At 38.4% G+C, this 23,631-nt stretch overlaps 1 protein-coding gene across 3 annotated transcripts in view; it reads left to right on the forward strand.

Annotated features, from left to right (window-relative positions):
• Window positions 1-8,831: 8,831 nt before the first annotated feature.
• Window positions 8,832-23,631, forward strand: part of ltk (leukocyte receptor tyrosine kinase) — a 65,700-nt gene continuing 50,900 nt past the window's right edge. For 2 of the 3 annotated variants that reach the window (XM_042500984.2, XM_088087254.1), the window contains exon 1: window positions 8,832-9,060. In XM_042500984.2, coding sequence (XP_042356918.2) covers window positions 9,012-9,060 — 49 coding nt within the window. In that variant the 5' untranslated portion in view covers window positions 8,832-9,011. Of the gene's footprint in view, window positions 9,061-9,106; window positions 9,891-23,631 lie in introns of those variants that run through there. The other variant, XM_088087255.1, reaches the window with a different exon arrangement.

Genomic DNA, 23,631 nt, shown 5'->3' on the forward strand with positions numbered 1-23,631 from the left:
GAGTCAGATTTGATTTGGCATTTTGGTTCATAAACTCTCATATTAAACCAATGCAGAGAAATAGTTTGAACAGCTCTGTGAGGTAGGGCAGACTTGTTTGCAGTAACAATAAACGGTAAGACTTCCTGATGTGCCCTCATAAGACTGTCTTATACACAGAGATGGAGGAAACACGTGCGACAGACTCAGACAGCTTCGTATTTCACATTTATTAGATTAAACATCAGGAGCAAGTTGTTTTCCTGCTGACTTTGGAAGTAAACAACATGTTCACTGCTGCATGACAATATCTGTCTTTGCATCAGACAGTTAAGCTAATAATGAGAGAAGTTAAGCATATTGTTAACTTTTAGAGGGGTTTAATATGGTGAGTGAATAAGAAACACATGCATCACTACAATAAAGACTTTACTGCAGCCTTAGAGGTCACCATCATTAGTTTGCAGCCTTTTCATTTTGCCTTTTCTATTTGTTACATTTTTAGGTATAAAATGCAATATTTCAATCATATCCAACAAAACTTATGATGTCCTTAATTTGCACACAGGTAGTATCATTTTTAGGGATGTTTTGAACATGTAGGCCATTTAACATCACTTAAATAATGGACTTCCAACATTCATAGCCTCTAAAGCAACTTCGCTCAACTCATGTTATTGGATGGGCAAACGAGTGTGTAAATAAGATGAATATTTGTTCTTCAAACAATGTGCATCAGGAGCAGCACAAGTGGAAAATATTTCTGAATGACTAAAGTCAGATTTAATGTCTGACACTGACATTCCACTTCAAACCCCAAAACAGATGTACCAGAGAGCGCTTTTATGGAGCCGCTGCCCTGCAATCACAGGAGGATCACGCTGTTGTACTTGTGCAAGCATCTACCATGTCTAAAGTGTGCTTGAGCAGCTCCAAAAATTACCCAGAATCAAATGCAGATTATAAGACAATGGGCTCCTGAGAAAAAGATATGCAAAAGGTTACAACACCTCTCTTACACAGGGGCAGGATGCACTGACTCTTTTTTGGTCATTTTATGTGTTTTTGTGGTTGTTTGTTTATTGTTTGTTTTTGTCGTGGGTTTTTTTAACGTCTCTTTGTAACTGTTAAGTGTCTCTTTGTTTTGGATCTCTTTGTCGCTGTTTCGAGTCTATTCATAGTGGTTTTGTGTCTCTTTGTGGTTGTTTTTTTTTCTCTTTGTGGCCATTTTGTGCGTCTTTGTGGTTGTTTTGTCCCCTTTTTTGTACTTATTTTGTGTCTGTTTTTTTGTGTCTGTGTGTCCTTGTGGCTGATTTTCATCTCATCCTGGTTGGTATGTCTTAATTCAAGTCTCATTTTGCAGGTAAAGACTAGGGGGGACCCTAACTTGGTCTGGGCTTGGTAGGTCAGGTCAGTAATCCATCCATGTTCAGAACTCTGATCTCCCTGAAGTGGAAATGACAAACACCGAACTATAGACTGACAAAATTCATGGCAAGTTTTGTATTAGCAGATTATACCTGTAACAATGCTTAAACAAAACAGACGCTGTAATTTTAAGAGAAAATACTTTTTCAATCAGTGTGTTTCTTTTTTGGCAAAGTAATACTTTCTTACAACACAGAAGAAAATCTGAATCTTCCCAGAAAGACAAGTTGTGTTTCGAGAAAGTTTGTCCAAAAATTGCTAAACTGGATAACCAGAAAAATATGTCTCATTATGTTTCTTGGGCAAATTAGATGTGACTTGTTGAAACATTTGAAACCACATGCTCAGTGGGTGAACTGCAACTCAAACGAACACCCACAGACACAAAATAACAGCAGCATTCAGATGTACCCTTCACTGACACTATCTCAACAGAAACTGAACAATACAAGATATTTTAAGTTATGATCAGCTGTCAGATGGATCGTCCTCATCTTATGAGAAGAAAGATTTTTGGGCTTGATTTATCAAAATGCTGAACCCTCCTATTATGTGTACTTCTCTCTCCATCTCATCCTCCGTCACCCAATAATGTAGACTCTGCTCACGGAAGTAGAAATGTCATGTAATGAGACCTGAGACAAAGCTTTACTTCTGCAGGCGATTCAAAGTAATGAGGTTCTTGTAACTGAATTACATGATTAGATTTGAGATGGTCCTGAAAGATGGGATATGTAGTCAAACAAAGGTCAGGAAGGAGCATGGTAAGAGAGAGACGACAGTTACATGTCTTAATACCATAAGACCTCAGGAGTCAAAACACCTGGACCACCTGCGCAATGTTTGTGGGATACCATGAATTGCCCATATAAGAGGCATTAAATAACTAACTCCACTGACATGAGCATACCTCCAGATGGGCCTTAGAGTGTACAAAATGACCTGGAGGATGTTTGAAAGGAAGGAAAACAAAGCAGTCATACATAAAAAGTCCCAGAAACTCAATAAGACTCTAAGCTTACAGAAACTCTCCACAATGTTGAAGGATAATTGACTTGGTGGTATATGTACTAGCCCACTTCAGATTGTCTTTATGTATCATGCTTAGCTTTCCAGCATTCCCTTCTCTTTGGGTTTTTGTTTGTTCTGTGCCAGCCTGCATTTTAGATCCACTATTATAATAAAGATATGGATTATATAGCCGCTTGAACTTTTTGAAGCTAAAAATTGTGAGTTGCTGCTCTCTGGCACTTGGTGGCCTGTAAGTAACCCTGACAAATGTAGACACCGTGTTCCGTTTGGTTTTCATGATATCATCAGCCTAACCTTAATACAGTTTTATTAGCGGAGTTGACACTTTCCCTCCCCTGCATAATGATGTTCAGTTAGATATCATCTGTTTGCTCATGTGCACTCCAGCTGTTGTCCAACTCCACGTATAGCCTCTCTGCTTTACTTCTGTTTTAGCTTGTAATTTTCAGTGTTTCTCTGAAATGTATAAAGCAGATGTAGATGCAAAGAACAACCGCAGTGACCTGCAAGTCGTAGCTGTACTGCATTCTGGTCTCCTGAGCAGGGAGAAACTTGTTGAATGGTCAAAAATAAACTTCTGTTCTGTGGTTATACAGATGGTGTTAGATAGAAATTCTACTACTGAAGCTGTGCTGAAGTACAGTCATCTGTCTTTTCTGTTCCCCATGTTACCACAGAAACAAGACAAACCTTAACCCCTACAAACAAGGTAGTACATTTTTAACAGCGTCACGGTTCTGGCTGGGAGGCTGGGAAACAGGTTTGCAAGAAAATCACAGGGTAACACTTAAATCTGTTTAGTCTTTTCTTGTCCTCTAGCTAAAAATGTTTTAATTCGCAAAAGCATCTTGTATAATTGTAACTTGTGCATGGTTTACGCAGCAGGGTTCCAACTTCACTGGCAGCAGTTTGACTTTCCCTTCACCCAAAATAAATGACAGGTTAATTTTTTGAAGAGTAGAAAAGAAAACCATGGAGGAAATAACAACATACTTCTAACCTCAACTTTTTTGCTGCATGTGTTTAGTTTTTGTCTTTTTTGAGATGGAGTCAACTTGTAATGTCGCAGAAATCCAACTTCCATCCAACAGGCAAAATCTGACACCATTTTATGGTATTGGACTAATTAATTTATAGACCGAATCACAGTGACGTTGCATTGACAACAGCTATAACTTCAGGTAACTGCCAGCTGAGCAATATGTGATACAGATGGAGATATATGAAATTGGCAAACTTGTTTATTGCTGTTGTCATTTTCAGCTGTAAATGTGTGTTTAAAGATATATAGTTAAAAACTAAGAGCGAGCTGGATCAGTTGTACATGAGCAACTCCCATGTTCTGTGAAGCAAAATCTTTTGTCTGGTGGCTTTAAGATAACGGCTTCATTTCTCTGTCACAAAAGGCTTTCTGACGACAAGTAAAAGTGACTAAAATATTTTTTTAAAAAAGCCTACACAAACTGATTTTGATTTTTTTTTTTTTTTAGGTGGGCTTTTTAAGTGGCTAAAAACTAACCAAGGCAGCATTTGCTGAGTGATATTTTATTGTCTGTACATGACACAGGGGTTCCTGCCCGGAAGTTATTGTAAACAAACATTGTGATTTGGTCTATATTGTGTGTGATTCTGACAACAGACCGTTTCACTGACACTGGTCTATAGCACAATGGTGAGCAGAGGTGGCTGCCTAGTTACTGTAGGAGACGCTGCTGTGCAGCTGTATCAGCATGAGAACATGTGCAGATGTTTATTTTGGATTGAAATGTAAAGAAAAAGGGTGTGGAGATACGGCTATCTTATATTTCAAACGCGGGGAATTGTCTTTCACAACAGCAGATGTAGTAGAAGGTCAATTTGAGGTGATTTCCTGGTCAGATCATGTAAAGGCTTTGGCAGCCATGGTTCGGCCGAGACCTCTCTGGAGAATAAGAGACAGACGATCACAATCAGTGGTATGCAGTTAATTAGCTCTGCAGAAACCACCATGGCCAGATCACTCTGTGGAAATATCTTGTGCTGGCAGATTTGTGCTGAAAACAGGATGCCCTGACATTGAGCTAAGAGACTTTAATGATTCCTGAACTGTTTTGGAAACCCTGTTGACAATCTCTAAGACTCAAAAATGAACTGTTTTTTTGCCACAAAGATCACAGATGTGGTAACAACGTGACCAGTAAGAGGAGGACGCTTTCCACTTGTTACATCCTCATGTTTGGGAGTCTGCTGAGTGTCAGGGGGATCTAAAGGGGAAAAGAGGCAGACGCTGTGGATGTCGGATCGGCTTCAACCTCTAAATCCTCTTCAACCTCTGAATCACATCCAAACATTTGGTTTGTTTGGTGGAGCTGCAGTGGTTTGCTTCATGACCCCTTTGGCTGAATGGATACAATTGCCCTTAGCCATAAATTAAATGAAAAAAACAAAACAAATAGAAGAATAACCTATATATCGCCTACATTATATATCCAATAAGTATTGTATAAGATACATTTTGGCAGTTTTTTTTCATTTATCGTGTGATTAAAAAATAAATTCACTGTTGTTTACTTTACAATTGGGTTGAGCTGAATCCTTGGATTAATTGAATATGTGGTACAGATAATGTCGTTTTTAAGAGTATGAGTACTGGTATGAGTATCTTGTGAATAAAATGTTCCATTATCCTTACTCCTGTTAAAAGAAAACCATGTGTATTTTCTGTAAATAGTTTTTGAATTAATAATAAATATAGCAACTTCTAATCAACCTTTATCAATGCCAGGCTTAAAATAACAGATGGACAGATACAGATAATAGAGTTCTCACTCTTCCTTACTTTGCACTATATTTGCATTGTATATATAGAAATGCATGTATCTAAAAGAATGAAACGTTATTAACAATCTTTGGACTTAGATGTCTACATTTTTACATTCAAAAGCCTGTGAGCCAGCTTGTTTCCTCGCACACGTATCATAATAGTGTCAGAATAATTGAAACAAATGTTTTGCATTAAGTCATTGAAGTGTGCTTTGATATTGTTTGATGATATTGTCATATTCGATTCAACCCAGATGAACACAACAGCTTGCCACATTGATCATAGTTAGGAGAAGGGGGAAAAAAACAAACACGAAATACTGGTAATCACAAAACTATCATGTGCTGTGAGCTTAAAACTATATATGAAATTGGTAATCCATACATAGGCCTATATAATATTAAATACATCCAAAAACAGTCTTAAGATACACAAAGACAAATGTCCGTACAAAATCACAGAAATATCTATTATCTCAGTTATAATTAAGATAATATTGAAGGGGGAGGAAATGTTTGTTTTGGCACATTTGAGTTGGATATTGACCTGTTTCAACCTTTGTTCTGTCCTCTGGGTGGAACTCACTCACCTCCGAGGATAAAAAAAAGGAGTTTGGCCTTTGCAATAGCACGTCAGAGGATTAGATAAAGGAAATTTCTTCGAGGAAATGTCGATTGAGTTTATTTAGCAAACCGAGGTTCTTGAGTACACAGACATTTGTTCAGCCTTGCAGCCTTTCAGTTTTTTTTAATTTGTATGTTTGTATATTAAATGAATCATTCTGCAGTTTTCAAGCCACTGTAATTTTCTTGCTATTCTGACCCACAATTCTCTGTGCAGTGGAAGATACATCACTGAGCTGCTGATAGATGGCAGCTGACAGAAACCAGAACGACTATAATTACAAACTATTTACAATGTAAGTAGTTGTATCTTAAAAGTTGACCTCAGGCTCTGGCGAGCTTGGTGAACAGCATTTTTTTGTATATCCAAGTTAAGTGGTAACTATGACCAGTGTGTAGGACTAAGGGGGATATATTGGCAAAAATAAAATATAATAAGTATACTTTCTTAAGTGTATAAACACCTGGAAACAAGAATAGTTTTGTTGTCCTTACCTTAAAAGAGGCTGTTTATATCTACATAGGGAGCTTGTCCCTAATTTTTGGAGATCCATGTATAGCCATGTTTCTACAGTAGCCCAGAACGTTCAAACCAAACACTGGCTTTAGATAAGGCCAATCACATTTTCGTGTCAGCCCCCCAAGTAAGAAGCCCAACTGCAATAAGCAACGCCAGAATTACAGTGTTTGTAACGTGAAAGTGCTTAAGTTAGTGTTTCTAGTGTTTAAAATAACCACATCCATTTATTTTGGAAAGGAAGAGACCTCTACGAAAAATTCTGCTCACAGTAAAACCATCTAAACGTCCAGACCAGAAAAAAGTGAGCACACATTAACTCATGAGAGAAAAAGGTGCGTCTGTGGTGTCACTTATTTGTAGCACGAAACTTTATTCAGTGTTTATAGCTGTTTAAATTGCCTGTTTTGTTTTGGAGAGGAAGAGACCTCCTTGGATAACTTGGCTTTCAACTAATGAAGGAATTCTCGCCAGGGGAAGTTAAGCTGGTTGCAATCTACTATTCACAGCTGGACGTCACCAAATCACCCTAAATTTTACACACTTCACCCTTTAACCGAACCACAAATCTTTTCTAAACCTAACCAAGAAAGGGCTTTAATGCAGAAACTTAATGCTCCATCGTGCTTTGCCTATCATTACACATGAAAGCTGCATTTGTGATAAATTCTTATTCAGCAGCATGTTTCTGTGAACGATGAATTGTATTTGAATGAGCCTGTTGCACCCATCGTCACTTCTATCAGTATTCTCCATCCTTTCATAAAATTAAACTTTCCCTGATGATTCCCTGATGGGTCTTGAAGTCTTTAAGAGGATGACCTCAGAATCAAGAACATCTCCTGGTGCTTGAAAACTGCAGACACAATTTACACCCTTTAAAAAGAAGTTACTCTCTGACTCTTACGTTCCTCTGTCCTGAAGCTATTTTCCACTCACTCCACCGCAACCCTCAATTTTGCTGTCACATTGTAAATCTGCAGTGTGACGAATTCTTAAAGAGTGACAAACATGTTATTCAAACTGCCATTGATTTACAGGTTTACAGCTGAACATGATGTACTCTTCAGTGGACTGATGAAGCAGACCTTGAGTGATTGTAGTGCCACATAGGTGTGTCCAGCAGTCTTTGTAAAGAGAGGAACAATCACAACAAGACACAAAGAGGCAAGTTTACATTTTTTGTGGGTTGTAAGACAACTTAAACTGTCAGTTTGACCTTTTTATCCCCAGAAATTTCAAACATCAGTACTGAATGTTTTATTTGATCTCACAAAAAACAAAATGAAAAAGGCATGAAAGGCCTCTAAAAATTCTGTTTGATGTGGAGTCACACATGTATTCATACAATCAAAAAAAATGCACCAACAGTGCTGTATGTTTAGACCGCACAAAAAACTGTGCATAATCCTAGAAATTCACAGTTTTGCACATTGATTCATTGACCAGTGACTCATACACAGTATAGCTTTCTTACGTATTTGTTGAGTTGTCATCAATAAAGGATGACAATAGTCAATTTTTTATTGTTCAGATAAAATACCTCAATGCAGAGTGGATTTTGTTTGTGTGTGTAAGCAGTTATATAAAGATGGACGACATGACAGTGCCCCTAAAGTGAAGCTATTCAGTCTTGATCGCCCCCTGGTGTCTGTCTGCAGTATAGGTCATAAAGCCCGCCTCTCTGTGTTAGTGAATGGGACATAGGCCAAACTAAAAACTAAAAGTACAAGCAAAATAAATTTTGGCAGTTTCTGTCACTGAAGGCAGTTCTCATTATCCTGATATGTGTTCAAGTGATCATTTTTACAATTTCGGTTTTAATGAGTTATTAAATTATACAAAACGGGGCTTTTCTGTATTGACTGACAGCTGTGACAGCCAATCCATACACTCAATTTCAATGGGGCTGCTCGCCATTGGTCAAACGGGTGTTTTGATGGGAACTACCCCATTGCAGATATTGCTACTGCGCAGACTCCGGCTGCTAATGACACCACCAGCGCATGATGGCAACTCCTGTATTTCAGATAATTTAGCCTCATGTAAGGATAGTGGGGGTAAGCGGGGGCATGTGGTAAAAATGCAGGGGTGGTATAAAGAGGGCATCATCGCTGTGTAAAAGTGACTAAAAAGGGTCATAACTATCCCAGGTCTCTCCTCATATAATAATTCTCTTTGGTCTCAGATCTTTATTGTAGTGGTTTATATTCATTCTTCATGAACAAACTGATATCACCACTTGCAGACAGAGCACAGAGATAAAACTCTTTTTAGAGCAAAAATTGAATATAACAGTGCGAAGAGTGAAACCTGAGAAAATGAATGACTTTAGGACCAGGAGCCTTTATGAGTGGTGACTAACACACAGTGAGAGAGAGGGAGAGAGAGAGAGGGGGAGTAAAGGGAGGTAGAGAGGGGGGTTGTCGTCACTGAGAGCTGCAGCAGCATCAGCATCAGCGGAATGAGTAACAACAGTGCGCAACTTGGAGCAACAACTACACTGTCCGGAGGAGCGCGCGCGTGTGTCTGTTTACTGTGAGCTTCACGAGCCTGTTTGTCTCCATGAGGACGTAAAGGTGCCGAGAACTTAACGGACTCTTTGTGGACCTGCCGAAAAACTGGAGCCATGGATTATATAAAACACTACAACATTTATCTCTCCATCGTCATGCTGAGTAAGTACCGCACTTTTGTCTCAATTATTGTCACTAATTGTGTTTCTATAAGGCAAGAAGGAATGTTTAACCCTATTCAAACTTCCACATCGTCAGCCCTTTAGTAATTTATTTTGATTATTTATTGAAGAAAAAAAAAAAACAAAATATAAAAGTTTCTATCAAATTACGGTGAAAAATTAATTTAAAAATAAATTTCCAGCCGTTAGCCTTCAGTTATGCCATTAAACAGGAGGTGGCGCTAATCCTCCGGTCAGGTGCCTTTATAAAATCGCAGAAGAAGACGCAACACTATGATGGAAAGAGCTAAATAAATAGTGTAAAAAAGTAGAGTTAGGGCATTTATTTTAGTTTCATGTACTAATTTTAGTAGGTTACATTCTCAAATTGGCCTACATCTGATGTTTTCTAGATGTTTTCGTCTGCCGCCACTTTTCCGTTTTTTTACTTAACCGAAAGTTGCAGTTGATAGTTATCTAGCTGACCTGCTTCATGGTTTGTTAGCTAACGTTCACGCCTTTTGCTTATCTGTATACTGACTTTCTGACTTCAGCCAAGTGTAAAAACGTTTTTGAGATGTTTTTATTTTTACTTACAATTTTAGGCGTTTTCCTTCAGTTGTGTAATTTTAAAAAACGGCGCATAAAAGCATGGTTTGGTGTACGCAAACACACCTAGCATGCATCAGATTAATTAGTGTAGCTGCTGCTCTGCTGCAGCCCCCTGCTGCTCCGTGTGATACTGTATCATACAGTGACAAAGGACCCCCAGTTGTAGTCAACTAATTGCCCTGATCCTGTTGCAGTTTGATTTCATCTCTCTGAGTGCAAGTGAGTATACAGCAACTCCCCCTCATTTCCACGCACACACCCAGAGGTATTTTCACATCCACTTTGAAAAACGGCATGTCATATTCTGGTGAGGCACACTTGAAAGAATATGATTTACATTTATTTACACTGCAGGATGGCTGCAAGACTTGGCAAGAAATAGGCTCTGCAACTGTGGGCTCTGCAACTGTTCAGTTGGTGGATTTGCAGTAAAAGGATATTGTACAATTTCTGTTTTGGTGTTTCTAGACAGAAAACAAAGGAGGAAAGTAGCCTATGACCTGTCTCTTCAAATTTAAAGGTGGCAGTAAAGCAGCTTTAACCCTTTGAAACCTCAGCATATTGGCTCAATGTCTTTAAAAAACATAGGAGGAAGGCAATGAGGAACTTAACAAGAAATGACCCTGAAAACTGGCAACAAATTAGTAAAAAGATTTTAAAAAATTACCTGTAGATTAGCACAAAAAAGTATATGAGTATATTATAGTCATGAATATAGTTTCTGGATTTCTCCCCATTTTTTCTTTTTGATGATTTTCTAATATTTCTCTCTCCTTTTTTAATATTAATTTTCAACTTATTTTCTTTTTGATTTGAAAGGGCTAATAACTGGATTTAATTTAGTTGACTGTTAACTGAAAAACACACGTATAAACTTTAATCAGCAAATTTTTAATTGAATCCAAATTGCGTTTTTTACCAAAAGAAAGTGTTTTCTTTGTGCTACGTTCTTACCACATCCAGCCAGACATAATGTTGTATGAATGGAGTGAGTGTTAGAAACCAGCAGAGGCATGTGGGCATAAAAATTATGATGAGCTCACTTGGATTTACCAGAGCTGGCTTATCACTGTGAATTTAAATGTTCCCATGGAGCACATTAGTTCACCTTTTACATGTTATGGCTTGATCTTGATCATGCGTCATGCCAATACTTTTTTTTTCCTGTTTTTGAGAAACTGTCTGGTAAATGGATGTAGTTTATGCTGTTTCACGTAGGCGTCCGTCCTGTGGTACCTCATGCTTTGCACCTCTTTTCTTGTATCAATGGAATAAACACTTCATACTAGAGGCTTTTTCCAATAAAATGGCAGTGAATTCCTTATTTCCCATATCTTTGGTAACACCACCTTTTATAAAAGAGAGAGGAGGAGTGCGTATCTTGGCGTGTCCACTCTTTGGCTTCAGCAGCCACTGAGGCTGCACCAGTGTAAGTGGCTCTTACTGCAGTCAATCTTAGTGACAGGAGAAAACCCAGGGTGAGCTTTGCCAAAACTCACAGAATTATGTCAGCCCCCCCTCCCTCTCTGTTTCTGAGTCGTCTCCAGCGTGCAGCCTCGTTCAGTAGCAAGTGGGATAGCTTTACTTTATTTTAAATATATAGAACATATGGTTCATTTTGTTGTTCCTTTCAGCCTTTTGTGGGGCTCATAAAAATAAAGTGTCAGATTTCTCAACTGATATCACTTTCCCAAGCATTCAGTGCTTGCTGTTAGTACTCTTTGCATGGTGAAAAAATACACTTTGTCCAGTTCTATGGATTGTGCAGTCTGAAGTTGAACAGAAAAAACACTGGAGGTATTAACATTGCTGTTTTAGTCTCTGTTAACTGCTCGCTTCTCCCCTCTTCAACTATAACAGCTTTGCCAAATGCCAAGAAGCATCTTTCAAAATGGCACAGAGGGGAGCTCAGCCAAAATGCATTAGTCATTAAAGTAATAATCTCAAAGATTTTCATTTAAACTAATGTCTGTTAAGTCACTATCTATAGCCGAATGAGGGAACACAATGGTGACTGAGCCCATGGCTCATTGATGAAGCCCTGCATCTGCAGTATTACAAACCGGTTGTCTGTGGTGACATCTCTGGTCAGGACACCTGCCAAGTGTGGGTAGATTTTTTCGTTTGGTGAGTATATCTTAGAGAGCCATCCAAATGTTTGTACTAAAATAGTTAAACTATTCTGTTGCGTTTTTGTGTTATTTAGGGTGCACGGCTCTGCTGCTTATAAGCTGCTCCTGTGCTGTCTGTCACACACACTCCTGCGCTGGTGTGCTTAACCCGACCATCTCGGGCACTACTAGTTCTGCGTTGGTGTTTACTGTACGGGACATCAGCCGATCTACTAAACTATCACTATCAGCTAGTGTCTCACACATACTTATGAAGGCTATGAAGCAATAACACGGAGACGTTGTAGTTTGAACCAGGAAAGTAAACTCTTTATTGTCAACTCCACCTTCTCTGTCCTTACCTTTCACAATAAAAGCCTCAGACATAAACACTGCATCAGTGCTTAACAGAGGGAACTTATTCACATGCTGAGGTGATGGTGATGAGTCGTTCAATATATTAAAATAATTTTGCTTCAGATTTTGCTCTGGCCACTTGTTTGTGTTTGCCTTAAAAAACATTATTTCAATGATATGCTCTAAAACAAATGTGTGTGTGATACAAGAAGGCAATTTATTATTTTGACTGGTAAAGAAATATGCTTCGCCGTGAGAGTTTTTGTAATCTACCAGCCACTTTTGCCTGCATTATGATTATGTATAGCAGCAGCGATGCAAATTTGTGACAGTTACAACAGGACTGCTATTGTTGTGCTGTTGTGTGATGTGACATCCATTTTGCACACTGTAACTGGTCGACGCCTTCTGTGTCATGTGAAAGCTATGAAAAACTGACCTCCTTGGTGACACTTTTTTTGCTGTGTAATATTAGCGTTCTGTGAGAAACTACCCATGACAAAAAACAACAATTCATAAAATCTAAAATGGGGCTCCTACGTCACACAGTGAGAGAGGTTGGCCGTTGTCTCGCGGTCATGCAAACAAAGACAGCCTTGGAGTGTCAGAAAATTGGGATGATCATCTCATTCTGAGACTGCTCTTAGGACCTACGTCCACTAACCAACCAATAAAAGTGATTCAGGAAATGACACACTGATCAGTCCGACTAGTGAATGCTAAATGGTTGAGGCTGTAATAAATACTGTGAGCTTTCATTCCAAAATTGCCATGCCAAGTTGGCCTCTTCCCCCAGCCATGACCACATTCATGTTTTCCTCCTTTTCTTTAGATATTTTTTTGGCACACATAAATGCCACTATAGCGAGGGCTCAATCAATGTCTGTTTTCATTTTTTCATTAGATGCAGTCAAAGAGAAGGAACCTAAGATTTTTGAGTTTGAGATTTGAAGAGAAAGCGCTTCTTTTCATATTAAGAAGTCTCTGCTAATGTGTTTTTTTTTAATGAGGATTGCAAATAATGCTTTAGATGTCTTGACAAATTATTAAAATATGCAAGAAGAACAGAATACAAAAGTCTGATCCCATAATGTAGAATTGTCTGCACTGTGTACTTTAAACATTTGGCCACCCTGTGTCTTTTCTGCAACAAAAAACCCCTACATTTGTCCAACGATAACATCCTTAGATTTCTTTTTAGGCCACAGTTTTTATTTGACTTCAGCTTTTAGTGTTATTGAAGATATTGGCGGACTGCAACAGAGACTTTCATAAACGGATTTGGGGTTACTTCAGTACTTCATTACTAATGCATGCTGAAACCAGCAAGGCTCTTAGTTAATGACTGTGGAGGTATGACTGCAATGATAATGTAAATTTTACAAGTCACTCTGGCTCAGGTAATAACTGCGGATGATTTTGTTTTGATTGTTGATTAAACAGCCGTGGCCCTCAAACAGCATTGACAGTGTGTGTGTGTGTGCATTCAGTGTTAATCAAAGCTAATTATCTATGTTTATACTGCACCTCTCAGTCCCCCTGTGTCTCTCTGAATGTCAGAAAGACACAAGTCCAATCTGCGCTTAATCAGCAGAGTTTGAATCTCATTAGTGCAGATGATCAGCTCATCCCATGTGTTTCCATTACAACCAGTGTGGACTTTCAGCTTTGATATATATCTAGACTAACACGGACTCACCTCAACATTTACATGCTACTTAATGTCATTTAAGTCCTGTTGGTTAAATTTAAGTATAAAATTTACCCTAACATTAAAAGGCGTAAACGGCAATGTGTGCAACTGATCTTTTTTTTGTTTTTTTAGAGCACAGAATTCTTTAAGGGTGACCTAAGAGGAGCTGGGTTAAGACATAACTTGATTAGTCCGAGTCTCCAACTTGGTTGGGAATTAGGCACTATCTCAGGAGTCAGATGTCTTGCTGGTTTGAATATGATCCCTCAGTTCAGCTTTTTCTCAGAGGTGCAGACTTCATCACTTTTGCATCAATACATTTTGCCTTTTTTTCTGCAAGATGTCTAATTTCCATGGTTCGCATCCTCTCAGAGTTTTTCTGGCAGGCTTTCAGGACAGACTTCATCTTTTGAAACTCTCTCCATGTCCTTGAGCTCTTTGTGTTTATTGTTTTTCATCTTCTCAAAGAGCAACAGTTAGTGACACAAGGGGACATAGTGTTTTCTGTCATGTCCTTGTAAAAAAGCTGCTGGATGAGAGTCTTATGTCTGTTGCTCAGGCGTAGTTACAGTGTGTAATCATATATCCAAAGTCTGCAAAAAGAGAGAGACAGCAGATCAAAGCTGTGCCTCATTGATGCCAGTCTGCTGCCCGGATAACAGACAGCAGCCAGCTGTGTGTCTAACACGTTCAAGGGCGGCCAAAGGTCAAAGCAATGCCATTCAGATGTGTGTTTTTTATTTTTTTATTTTACTTGCAATAAATAGAGAAACAAAAACAGATGGATAACAATAGACAAGAGAGGCATAGTTAGGATGCAACACTGAAAGATAAAACATTAAGCTGACCACATGTTAGCCTTGCACGAAACACTGAAGCGGAACTTTTTCCCCCACAAGCAATATGAAGCTATGCTAAACAAAAAGGAACAATGGTGTCATTGGTTCTGCTTTGTGTGGGATTTAATTATCCATCCTCTTTTATTTTGCATATTTTTTATCAAAAGTAAATACACAGATGGTCTGCATTTAGTGGTTGGTTAAATGATTTTCCTTAACTGTGACTCTAAATTGTGTCACTCTGTCCATCAAATAAGGGATGTTAGTTTTAGGTATTTTGCTACCCATTAAATGGTAAAGAACTAATTTTCAAGAAAAAAATGCAAAATGTCGTGAAATACCAATCCATGGATTTGGTGAGCTATAGTGCCGCATTTTAAAGCACTATCCATATAGAGGTGGTAAAATTTTGCAAAATGAATGTCTGGCCTTGAATTTATTTTCTGTGGATTTTTTCTGACGGACAGTCGGCTGCCTGTGTTAACGTGCAGAAACATAGTGCCCATTGCTGTCGGTTCACCTGCAGGCCCGTGCTGGTTAGGTGGTCGGATGGGAGTAAGACTGTGGCCCCACTCATACAACCATCCATTATGTTGATAACGCCATCCCATTGATGCAGAAACATGATTTCCACCCTTCAGTCTGACCCCAAGTTCGTCCTGGTGAGTTGGTGGTGTCATTTTGAGCCTCATACCCCTTTGGCATTGTTACCTGTGTTAGCACCACCAACTGTGACGATACTGCTAACAGTGTTAACAGAGCTAAGAGTGATAACAATAGTTAATAATGCTAAATGGGATATGTGGCTCAAAATTTAGCCACATACTTGCAAGGGTTGGGTATTGTTTGAGTTTTTTTCCAATAGCTGTACTAAAATGATTTATAAAGCAGTACAGGTGCCTAAATGGTGCCTGAACCAATACTTTTTAAGAAATAAAGCACAAAACGGATGACAGTAAAGACTGGCTTTTTGTTACAGTAAACTTAGCAGTTTAAAGTATAGTATTAATAACAAATTCACCTTTCTACAACAAGAGTTGTAGCATTTATTCACTGACAAACAGCTGAGCTGTTCACACACTGCAATGCCACTTAACTTTATCTCTCTGCTCTGCTTGCAACTGCCTCACCACCACAAGCATGCACACGCTTTCTAGCTCACTCTATCTGTTTCGCTCGTGCTCAATCTCTGTCTCGCTACTTACATAGTGTGGCGAGGAAATGAGGCACCAAAATCTGTGTTATGATTTGGTCCTGTAAGGTATCAGTTATATAGAAACTGTTGCCATTTTGTCCCCGTGTTTCAGCACCCAACCCATAAAATAACCACGACGACCCATAGGTAGACCAGAGGGTGGGCACAGTGTTTCCACAGCAATACTGTTGGGTCAAGACAATGTTACGATCAGTACTCACCCAATAAGCAGCACCGCTCGCTAGCTCCCACCAGACACGGTATGTGACCAGTGCAGTAAAAAAATTAACCAATAGACCGTCATGTGTAACCAATCAAAAGTATTGTCAGCGATAAATTGATTAATGGTAAGCCGTTGACATCACATACCAAAATCAAAACAAGAAAGCCAAAAAACATGCTATCATCAATTAAGCTTTGTGCATACCAAAGACTGCCTGCTCATAAAGCAGGATTACAAACACAGACAAATATCCTGTTGTTGACTCCAGAAAGGGATGTTGCTGTTGAGTTTTTCAAATAAATCCTTTGGCCCCTGAAGCACCACTCAGATAATTAGCTGCAGACACAGAGTAGGTTACAATTATAAAATGATTATGATAAATGGAGACAAGTGTAACCGGATGTCTTTCTTTTAGGAAGACTATAGTGTTTTGCAAAACCATCTCAGGAAAATATACAATGCTGATGCTCCAGTTTTGCTAGTATGTCTGCTCTTTAAATCTGGGTTTCTTCAGGAGAAATAAAACTGTATTGTTAATAGGGTTGTATACTGTCGAGAATGTGGTGATACAATATGTATCACAGTACAGTGTTATGATTTCATATAATGTCATATCGGAAGAAAGGCGATATATTGCAATTTTTTAAACGGTCATTTTAGGAAAACTGTCATAGCATATAGAACACACCACCTAATAAAAAGCATAAAAAACATTTGCATTTATTGCATTTATACTTACTGTAACATTCAACATCATAGCTCTACTTTTTGTGCAGTCTGAGTAAAGGAATTAACATTTGCCTTTAACAGTTAAAACAAAAGTACTTGCAGGAAAGTAAACACATTAACAAAATTAAAATGTATAAACATTTAATTTTTGCTAATGTGTTTCAGCAATGATACAATATCGCAAAACGAAATACTTAGTTGCATCATTATTTTCTTATGCCCCTATTTGTGAATCGTGTTTTTAAGAAAAGAGCAGATGGCAAGTGATACTGATGAGTAGTGCTGCAACATTTTATCGATTATTTGTCAACTATGAAATTAATTAGCAACTAATTTGATAGTTTTCCATTTGGAATTTCCATATACCTAAATGTAAATATTTTTTGGTTTCTTTACTCCTCAATGACAGTTGACTGAATATCTTTGGGCTGTGGACAAAAACACATTTGAGGACGTCATCTTGGGCTTTGGGAAACAGTGATCATCATTTTCCACAATTTTCCGACATTTTGTAGACCAAACAATCAATTGATTAATCCTGAAAGCAAGCAAAAGATAAATTGATGTTATCAAGAGCTTAGTTGTTGCCCTAAAAATGAGCTACAGTTACAGAAACAGCTGAGGACAGGAATGTTATTTATAATATGGGCTGCATAGTTCCATGCGGTGAGGAATAACTTTGTTGAATAAAAACAGATCGCTGTCAGAGAAAGCAAAAGGACAAAAAAGAGCAACAGAGCATCCGATTTCATGGACTCAGGGTCACATGTTAATTTATCACAAGACTTTCATGTTCTGCTGCATTCTGGTCAATTCAGTGATGAGGTTTCAACTATCACTCAGTGGCATGCACACGTGTGGCTGAAGAAAAGACCTAACAAGAATGATAATGTATCATGATATATCTTTAAGTCTGTGGTTAGTGACAAACCCAGACTTCTATTAGTCTTTGTGTTTATTAAGGAAATCAGAAACAGAATGACTATTTGAGCGCTTATTTGGTGATGTTTTGCTCCAACATCTTGTAACCAGGAAGCATTTTTAATACATTTGACCTTGTCTTTTAAATTTCCTCCATATTGCTGGAAACACTGCTTAGTCTTAAATTACTGGTCAGCAGATAGTAATTCAATCTGCCAGAACACAGTGAGTGAGTCATACAGGAGACAGTGCTGGCTCTGATTTGTCACTGTGATGTTTTGGCTTAATTTATGCCTTGATGCTGAACTGAAAGAAACAGATTATGAGTGAAGTGTGTGCGCTGCTGTTTGATCTCTGCGAAGGAAGGTCAGCACACCAGCACATTCAGACTCAGTGGGAGTTGGGCTTTGTGGTTAGAGATGAGAAGGGTTGCTTCAGTCCCCTCAGTGCCCGCCTCCTCAGGATGTTAACCAGACAGAAGTCAGGGCGCCCACAGCACAGACGCTGGTCGAATTAATAAAGTGATTCACAGAGTGTAGAACTAATTTATAGTAATACGTTATTTTTATTTGCATACAGACTTTTTGTGTTGCGTAAATGCTGTTCAGGTGAATTTGCTTTTCATGAAATTCTGAATCAGAAACTGTCAAGTTGAGGCTACACTTACGTAGTATCTCGTAGGGCTGCCCCTTGAAAGACCGAAATTCAAATCATCAGTCGGAGACACGTCAGTTGACTGAGATTTCTGTGTACTTCTTGGGACATTTTGGTCCTCAGATTTCGCTGCAGAATGAGTGCTTCAAACTGTCATACTGCTCTTTGGTACAGGGAGCTGTGGACACGCTGGCAGTGAGCACATTGGAGGAGAGAGGAGAGACCTTCTGCCTAGAAGTGTTACATTTTAGAACTCACAGCAACCTAATACAATACAGTCTCTGGTTTTTGTTTGATATCTAGTATTGTAAAAAAAAAAAAAAAGTAAGAAATTGCACATTTACGACCCGTCGCAGTGAGCTTGTTTACTGTATTACACAATGGTTTGACTCTCCATTGTGAGTTGTGCTCTCAGGTAGGATGACCTACTCCGGTGGCCCGTAGGCTCTTACATTGGTATACCTTTATAAGGCAATTCTTGGTCTGCTCCCACAATTCTGAGTCAGATACAGCCAGTACCTGGAGAATTTGTAGTCTTGGATAACAAGCGACAAAACAATTTGGTTCTCTTTTCTCTCCAAAATGATAGGCATTGGCATTTTTTGACACCTTGGGCTCAAGAAGAATGACAAATAACATTTCAAATAGTGTTTGTATATACTTTTCTGATTTTCCACCGCTATAGAGCAAGGGAATCGGGGCGTATTTCATGGATGTATAAGGAGAAAACTGGTTACAGTGTAGGAGTTTATTCTAATGGAATTTGCTCAGTGGTGTTTGAGGCTAAAAAAGATTTTTTTCTGTATTTCAGTTAACCCAGATCTGCAGCATCGTTGGGCCCGTAAACCAGACGCGCTAGAGACTTGGTGGCCGAGCGTCTAACTTCTGGTTTAGTGCTCTGCTAACTTGAACGACGATACCAGCCAAAACTCATGGTGCATGGGCGTGATGTTTCAAGAAGGCTGGGCAGAGTGGGGTTTTTACCTGCTGCACAGACTCTGTCTCTGTAGCATGTGGTTGCTGCCAGCTGCACTGAATTCAGTTCGGGTATATTAATCGGTACTGAATTAATTAACATCATCATTTTAACAACAGTATGCATCAACTGGATAGATTTATTTTACTGTGAAACATAAAAATACTCACAAGTTTACTCTGCTGCATGATATTGCCTCTGGAGGTATTCATTTTAATCATTTATAAGCATATTGTACTAATTTTCTACACAGTTCTGTGTACTTTTTGTTTGTTAGGGAGTTGTGGGGCTGTGCATAGAAAAAAAAATAGACTGAGTTAAAAAAGAGAAGAGCCGTGGTCAGTGTGGTAGCTTCAGTTGATTATGAATGACACACTCTGCTGCGGGCATGCTGTGGCAGATGTGTCCATGTATTTTTGAGCATGTTTCCCCTTGTTTCCAGTCTTTGTGCCAGGCCAAATTATTCATTGGAAAGAGCCTCATATTTAGCATACTGAGATAAGAGTGCTATTAATCTTCTCATGTAACTGTCAGCAAGACAGCAAACACATATTTATAAAGATTTCGAAACTCTCCCTCTAAGGTCTTTTTTCCTTTCTCTTCTGTTTTTGGAGCTATCATGAGGTAATGCATCTTCTACCAATTCTCCAGCCAAACAACAGTCATTATTTAGACAACTGGAAGAGGTTCTTGTCAGAAAACTTTTTAAGTGCTTTAACAAACCACCATTTTTTAAATGAGAACAGTCACCCTGTGGCTGTTCCAAGAAGGTGATTTACTATATCTGGACAGATTTGCCGTGTCCAACCTAGAACAGGTTGGTTGTTGTTTCAGGTTACTTAGGATAACCGAATAAAGCCACAGCTTGCAACAGACTGCTGTTTTGCTTTATTATAAACATGGGATTATGTTATGACAACAAACAGTCTTGATTTAAGTTTGAGTTTTAAATTTTTTTTTTTGATTGCGGATATTTAATTTTTGATTGCAGTTTCTTGTTGCTCAAGTCTTAGCAGTTAAGGTTGCAGCAGTAAGCTCTGACCCGCCAGAGTTTAACCTTTACAAACACACTATTCTATGACAAGAATGTACCACACAAACATGAAAAATGCATTGTAAAAACACATCACATTAATGTTGTGAAAGCTTTTCACCATCACCATCAAGCTTTTAGTCTGTGCAGCTCTCATCAGAATCACATGTTGTGTTTCCATTTCAGCTACCTTGTCCTAAGTCACCTTGACTTAAAACGCTTATTGGCTTATGCGTATGCTGCATTTTATCATTATATTCATAACTGTTTGTCAGAAAAAACAGACATGGTGTGTCTAAAAGTGTGGTTATCTTTGTTGATAAAGGACCTTCTGAGAAGAAACTGCATACCAATATGATAAACTAGCTAACTGAGGCCAAGCTGCAACCAATTAAATCATAAATTGAGTTATTGGACCTAATTCTTGTGGAAATACCAAAAGCCTGATTCACTGCACATGAATGGGTCATCAGAAGTGTCCCAGGATGCAGATAGATGTTCAAGGGTCTCTGCAAAGATGTGCATGTTTATGAGGTGGATGCGCACAGTCGAAGTCAAGTTCTTATCAAAAGCCTAATGTAGTGGAGCTTCGTCTTCAGTAAGGTATAAAAAAAAAAGAGCTCCTCAGAATCGTTTTGCAGAAGTACAAAAGATCTACTAGATTGCTCTTGGCTCAGCTTACTATCACCTAATTGACAGAGTGTGCCAGTGTTAATGACAAGACTGGTGTAGTATCTGTGTGAAACAGAGAAAAGGATCTTTCCATGCTGCTCATTCACTTCAAGTATCTAAAAATGAGTCCCACACCTGAAGTTGTAGAATTAAATAAATGTGAAATTTTAGATAATTTTTTTTTCCAACTGGCAAATTTTCATTCTTGCATGTCACATTAAGAAAGCAGCTCTCTGAAAACCTGTCTTCAATGATTCCCATCTGAAAATCTATTCACATGGTATGGAAAATTATGCAATTTCCAGTACTGGATAAGTATAGAAGAGAGTATGGAAAGAGAGTATGGAAAAATATTTGTGTTTTCAGAATATTTCCCCTACTGTGTTTTCTAGGAAAAATGTAATTTCTTAAAATAAACTGATCATACAGTCAGTTTTTATCGTGGTGTTTGAAGTAGGCAGACAGAACAGCCAGCATGTTTACCACTGTGTGAAAGAGTGCGAGCTTGATGTCTCCGAAAGCAACGCAAGAAGTGTGGTGTGCGACTGAATGCACACTCCTACACAGAACTGCCTCTGCGCTTGTATGTCACAGTCTGCAAAAATCTCCGCCCTAAGTGTTATAAAACTGTATCAAATCCAGAAATCAACAACAGAATAAATTTAAAAGAAAATACGGCAATGCCATTGAATTTCAACGACAAAAACATTGCATTTCCTGTGACTAATTAATAACAAAAGCCAACTCATATTATTTAAATAGTTTGATAGCAATACAGCATTTTTTCCACAAATGTCGCCCTTGACACCCGGTTCATAAAGCTCCACATATATAAATAATGTAATACTTTCATCAGTGGGCCATAGGCTCAATCACCTTTGTTCTCATTACTTTGTGGACAGATAGTGATTCAACAGACATTTATTTAAATGAATGTTTGAGATAATTACTTTAAGTTTGTTTCAATATTGTATTTATGAGTTATGCAGTGATGTTGTTATCGGAAAAGTAAGCAGACCATTTTTACTGTGTAAGATAACTTTCATGGCTGCGTTCTTCATAGTTTCCATGGAGAAAGTGAATAAAAAAGGCAGCAGGTTTTGCAAGTTATTGCAGTTTGCGGGCTATTTGTACTTTGGCCCGAAAAATCTACCAAGAAGTCTGGAAATGTAAGTCTAGGAAAATATGGCATTCTGAAAAAGAAAATGTGAAAGTAATTGTCTAAGAACAAGGCCGTGTTTTGAGAACAAACGGTGTTTGGAAATGTCCGGTAAGAAGATGTATTTTATTTTCCTTGAACAGCATAACTTGCGTTTCTACTGTGTTTCTTCAGGTGTTTCATTTATCACCAGTATACTTCATATCCATCTTCTGTATGTTGGAGCTAAAATAGATCCTGTGAACAGATTTTTTTTCTACCTCATTTGTTGTAAGTTCAAAAGTGGGGCTCTGAAGTGCTTTAAGTTTTTAAGTTGTCGCATGTCTTCACTTGAATCTTTACAGACTTTCATATAAAGTTTTGCAGTTTTCTTAACTAGCTGGCTGTCTGTGGGATGTAAATGTAGGAGCTGTGCAAGAGCAGCCCTGTGTGAAATGAGCAGAAGGAAAACAACTCAGAAATGAGAAAGCTTTGTTGTTTCCCAATGAAACTGTTTTGTTGTCTGTTTTATCATATAATGCTGTTATTATGTGACTTACAGCATAAAAACTGACAGCACTTTGAAAACAATGTCTTGGGCCTCTTGATCCCTATAAACTTTTTCTTTGTGAGGACAGATAGAGGTGCTCTGACTTTTTTGTGCGTTCACATTTTCTCTGATAACTTCTGAGTAGCTCAGAAAGAAAACAATAGCATGTGTCTCTTGGTTAAAACGCCTCAGGGCTAAAGGTATTTATTCAAGAACTGTTTTTTTTAGGTGCCTGTACCTGGCTTGTTTTCTGTTGCTTTTTACCTCTACTCTGCTACATTTCAGATGGAAATCTTGAACTTTTTTTTTTTTAAATTTAACTGACAGCTGTTGTTACTAGTAACTTTGAGGTCAAGATTAGTTTGTCACCGCTAGAGAAAGGTCTGGAAGCACACATTATCATTCTGCTAAAGGGGAAAAATGTTTTGTCTTGTTCCTATGTCTTTATACCATCCACAATTATCTTTGGTGGTACTAAACCCAGGATGCAGACACAGTGACCTTGCAAAATAGTGTTGCGGGTTACCTGTTGTGTTTGAACATTTTCAAGTAGGGAGGCAAATACTGTCATTAAAGTGGCTCCGTAAAGAGCAATGCCAAAAAAACAACAGTTACAGATGTATGTCAACTGTGTAATTTAATTCTTACTGACAGCAAGACAAACATAATTTGATAATCCACACCCTAGAGGTTAAACCTGACTGTACTTTAGCTCTGAAGAAGCTCAGCAGTCCTGTTAAAACCACAGACAATTTGCTGGCTGTATGTGGCTCTTGCAGAACATTATTAAACCATACCACAGAGGCTTTCGTAAAGAGGAACTGATTGTTAGATTAAAGAAGTCAGTGTTACTGGTGCATGTTGCTTCC

This window comes from Plectropomus leopardus, chromosome 14, assembly GCF_026936395.1.
Source record: "Plectropomus leopardus strain MGB_pleo_1.0 chromosome 14, ASM2693639v1, whole genome shotgun sequence".
Classification (NCBI taxonomy): domain Eukaryota; kingdom Metazoa; phylum Chordata; class Actinopteri; order Perciformes; family Serranidae; genus Plectropomus; species Plectropomus leopardus.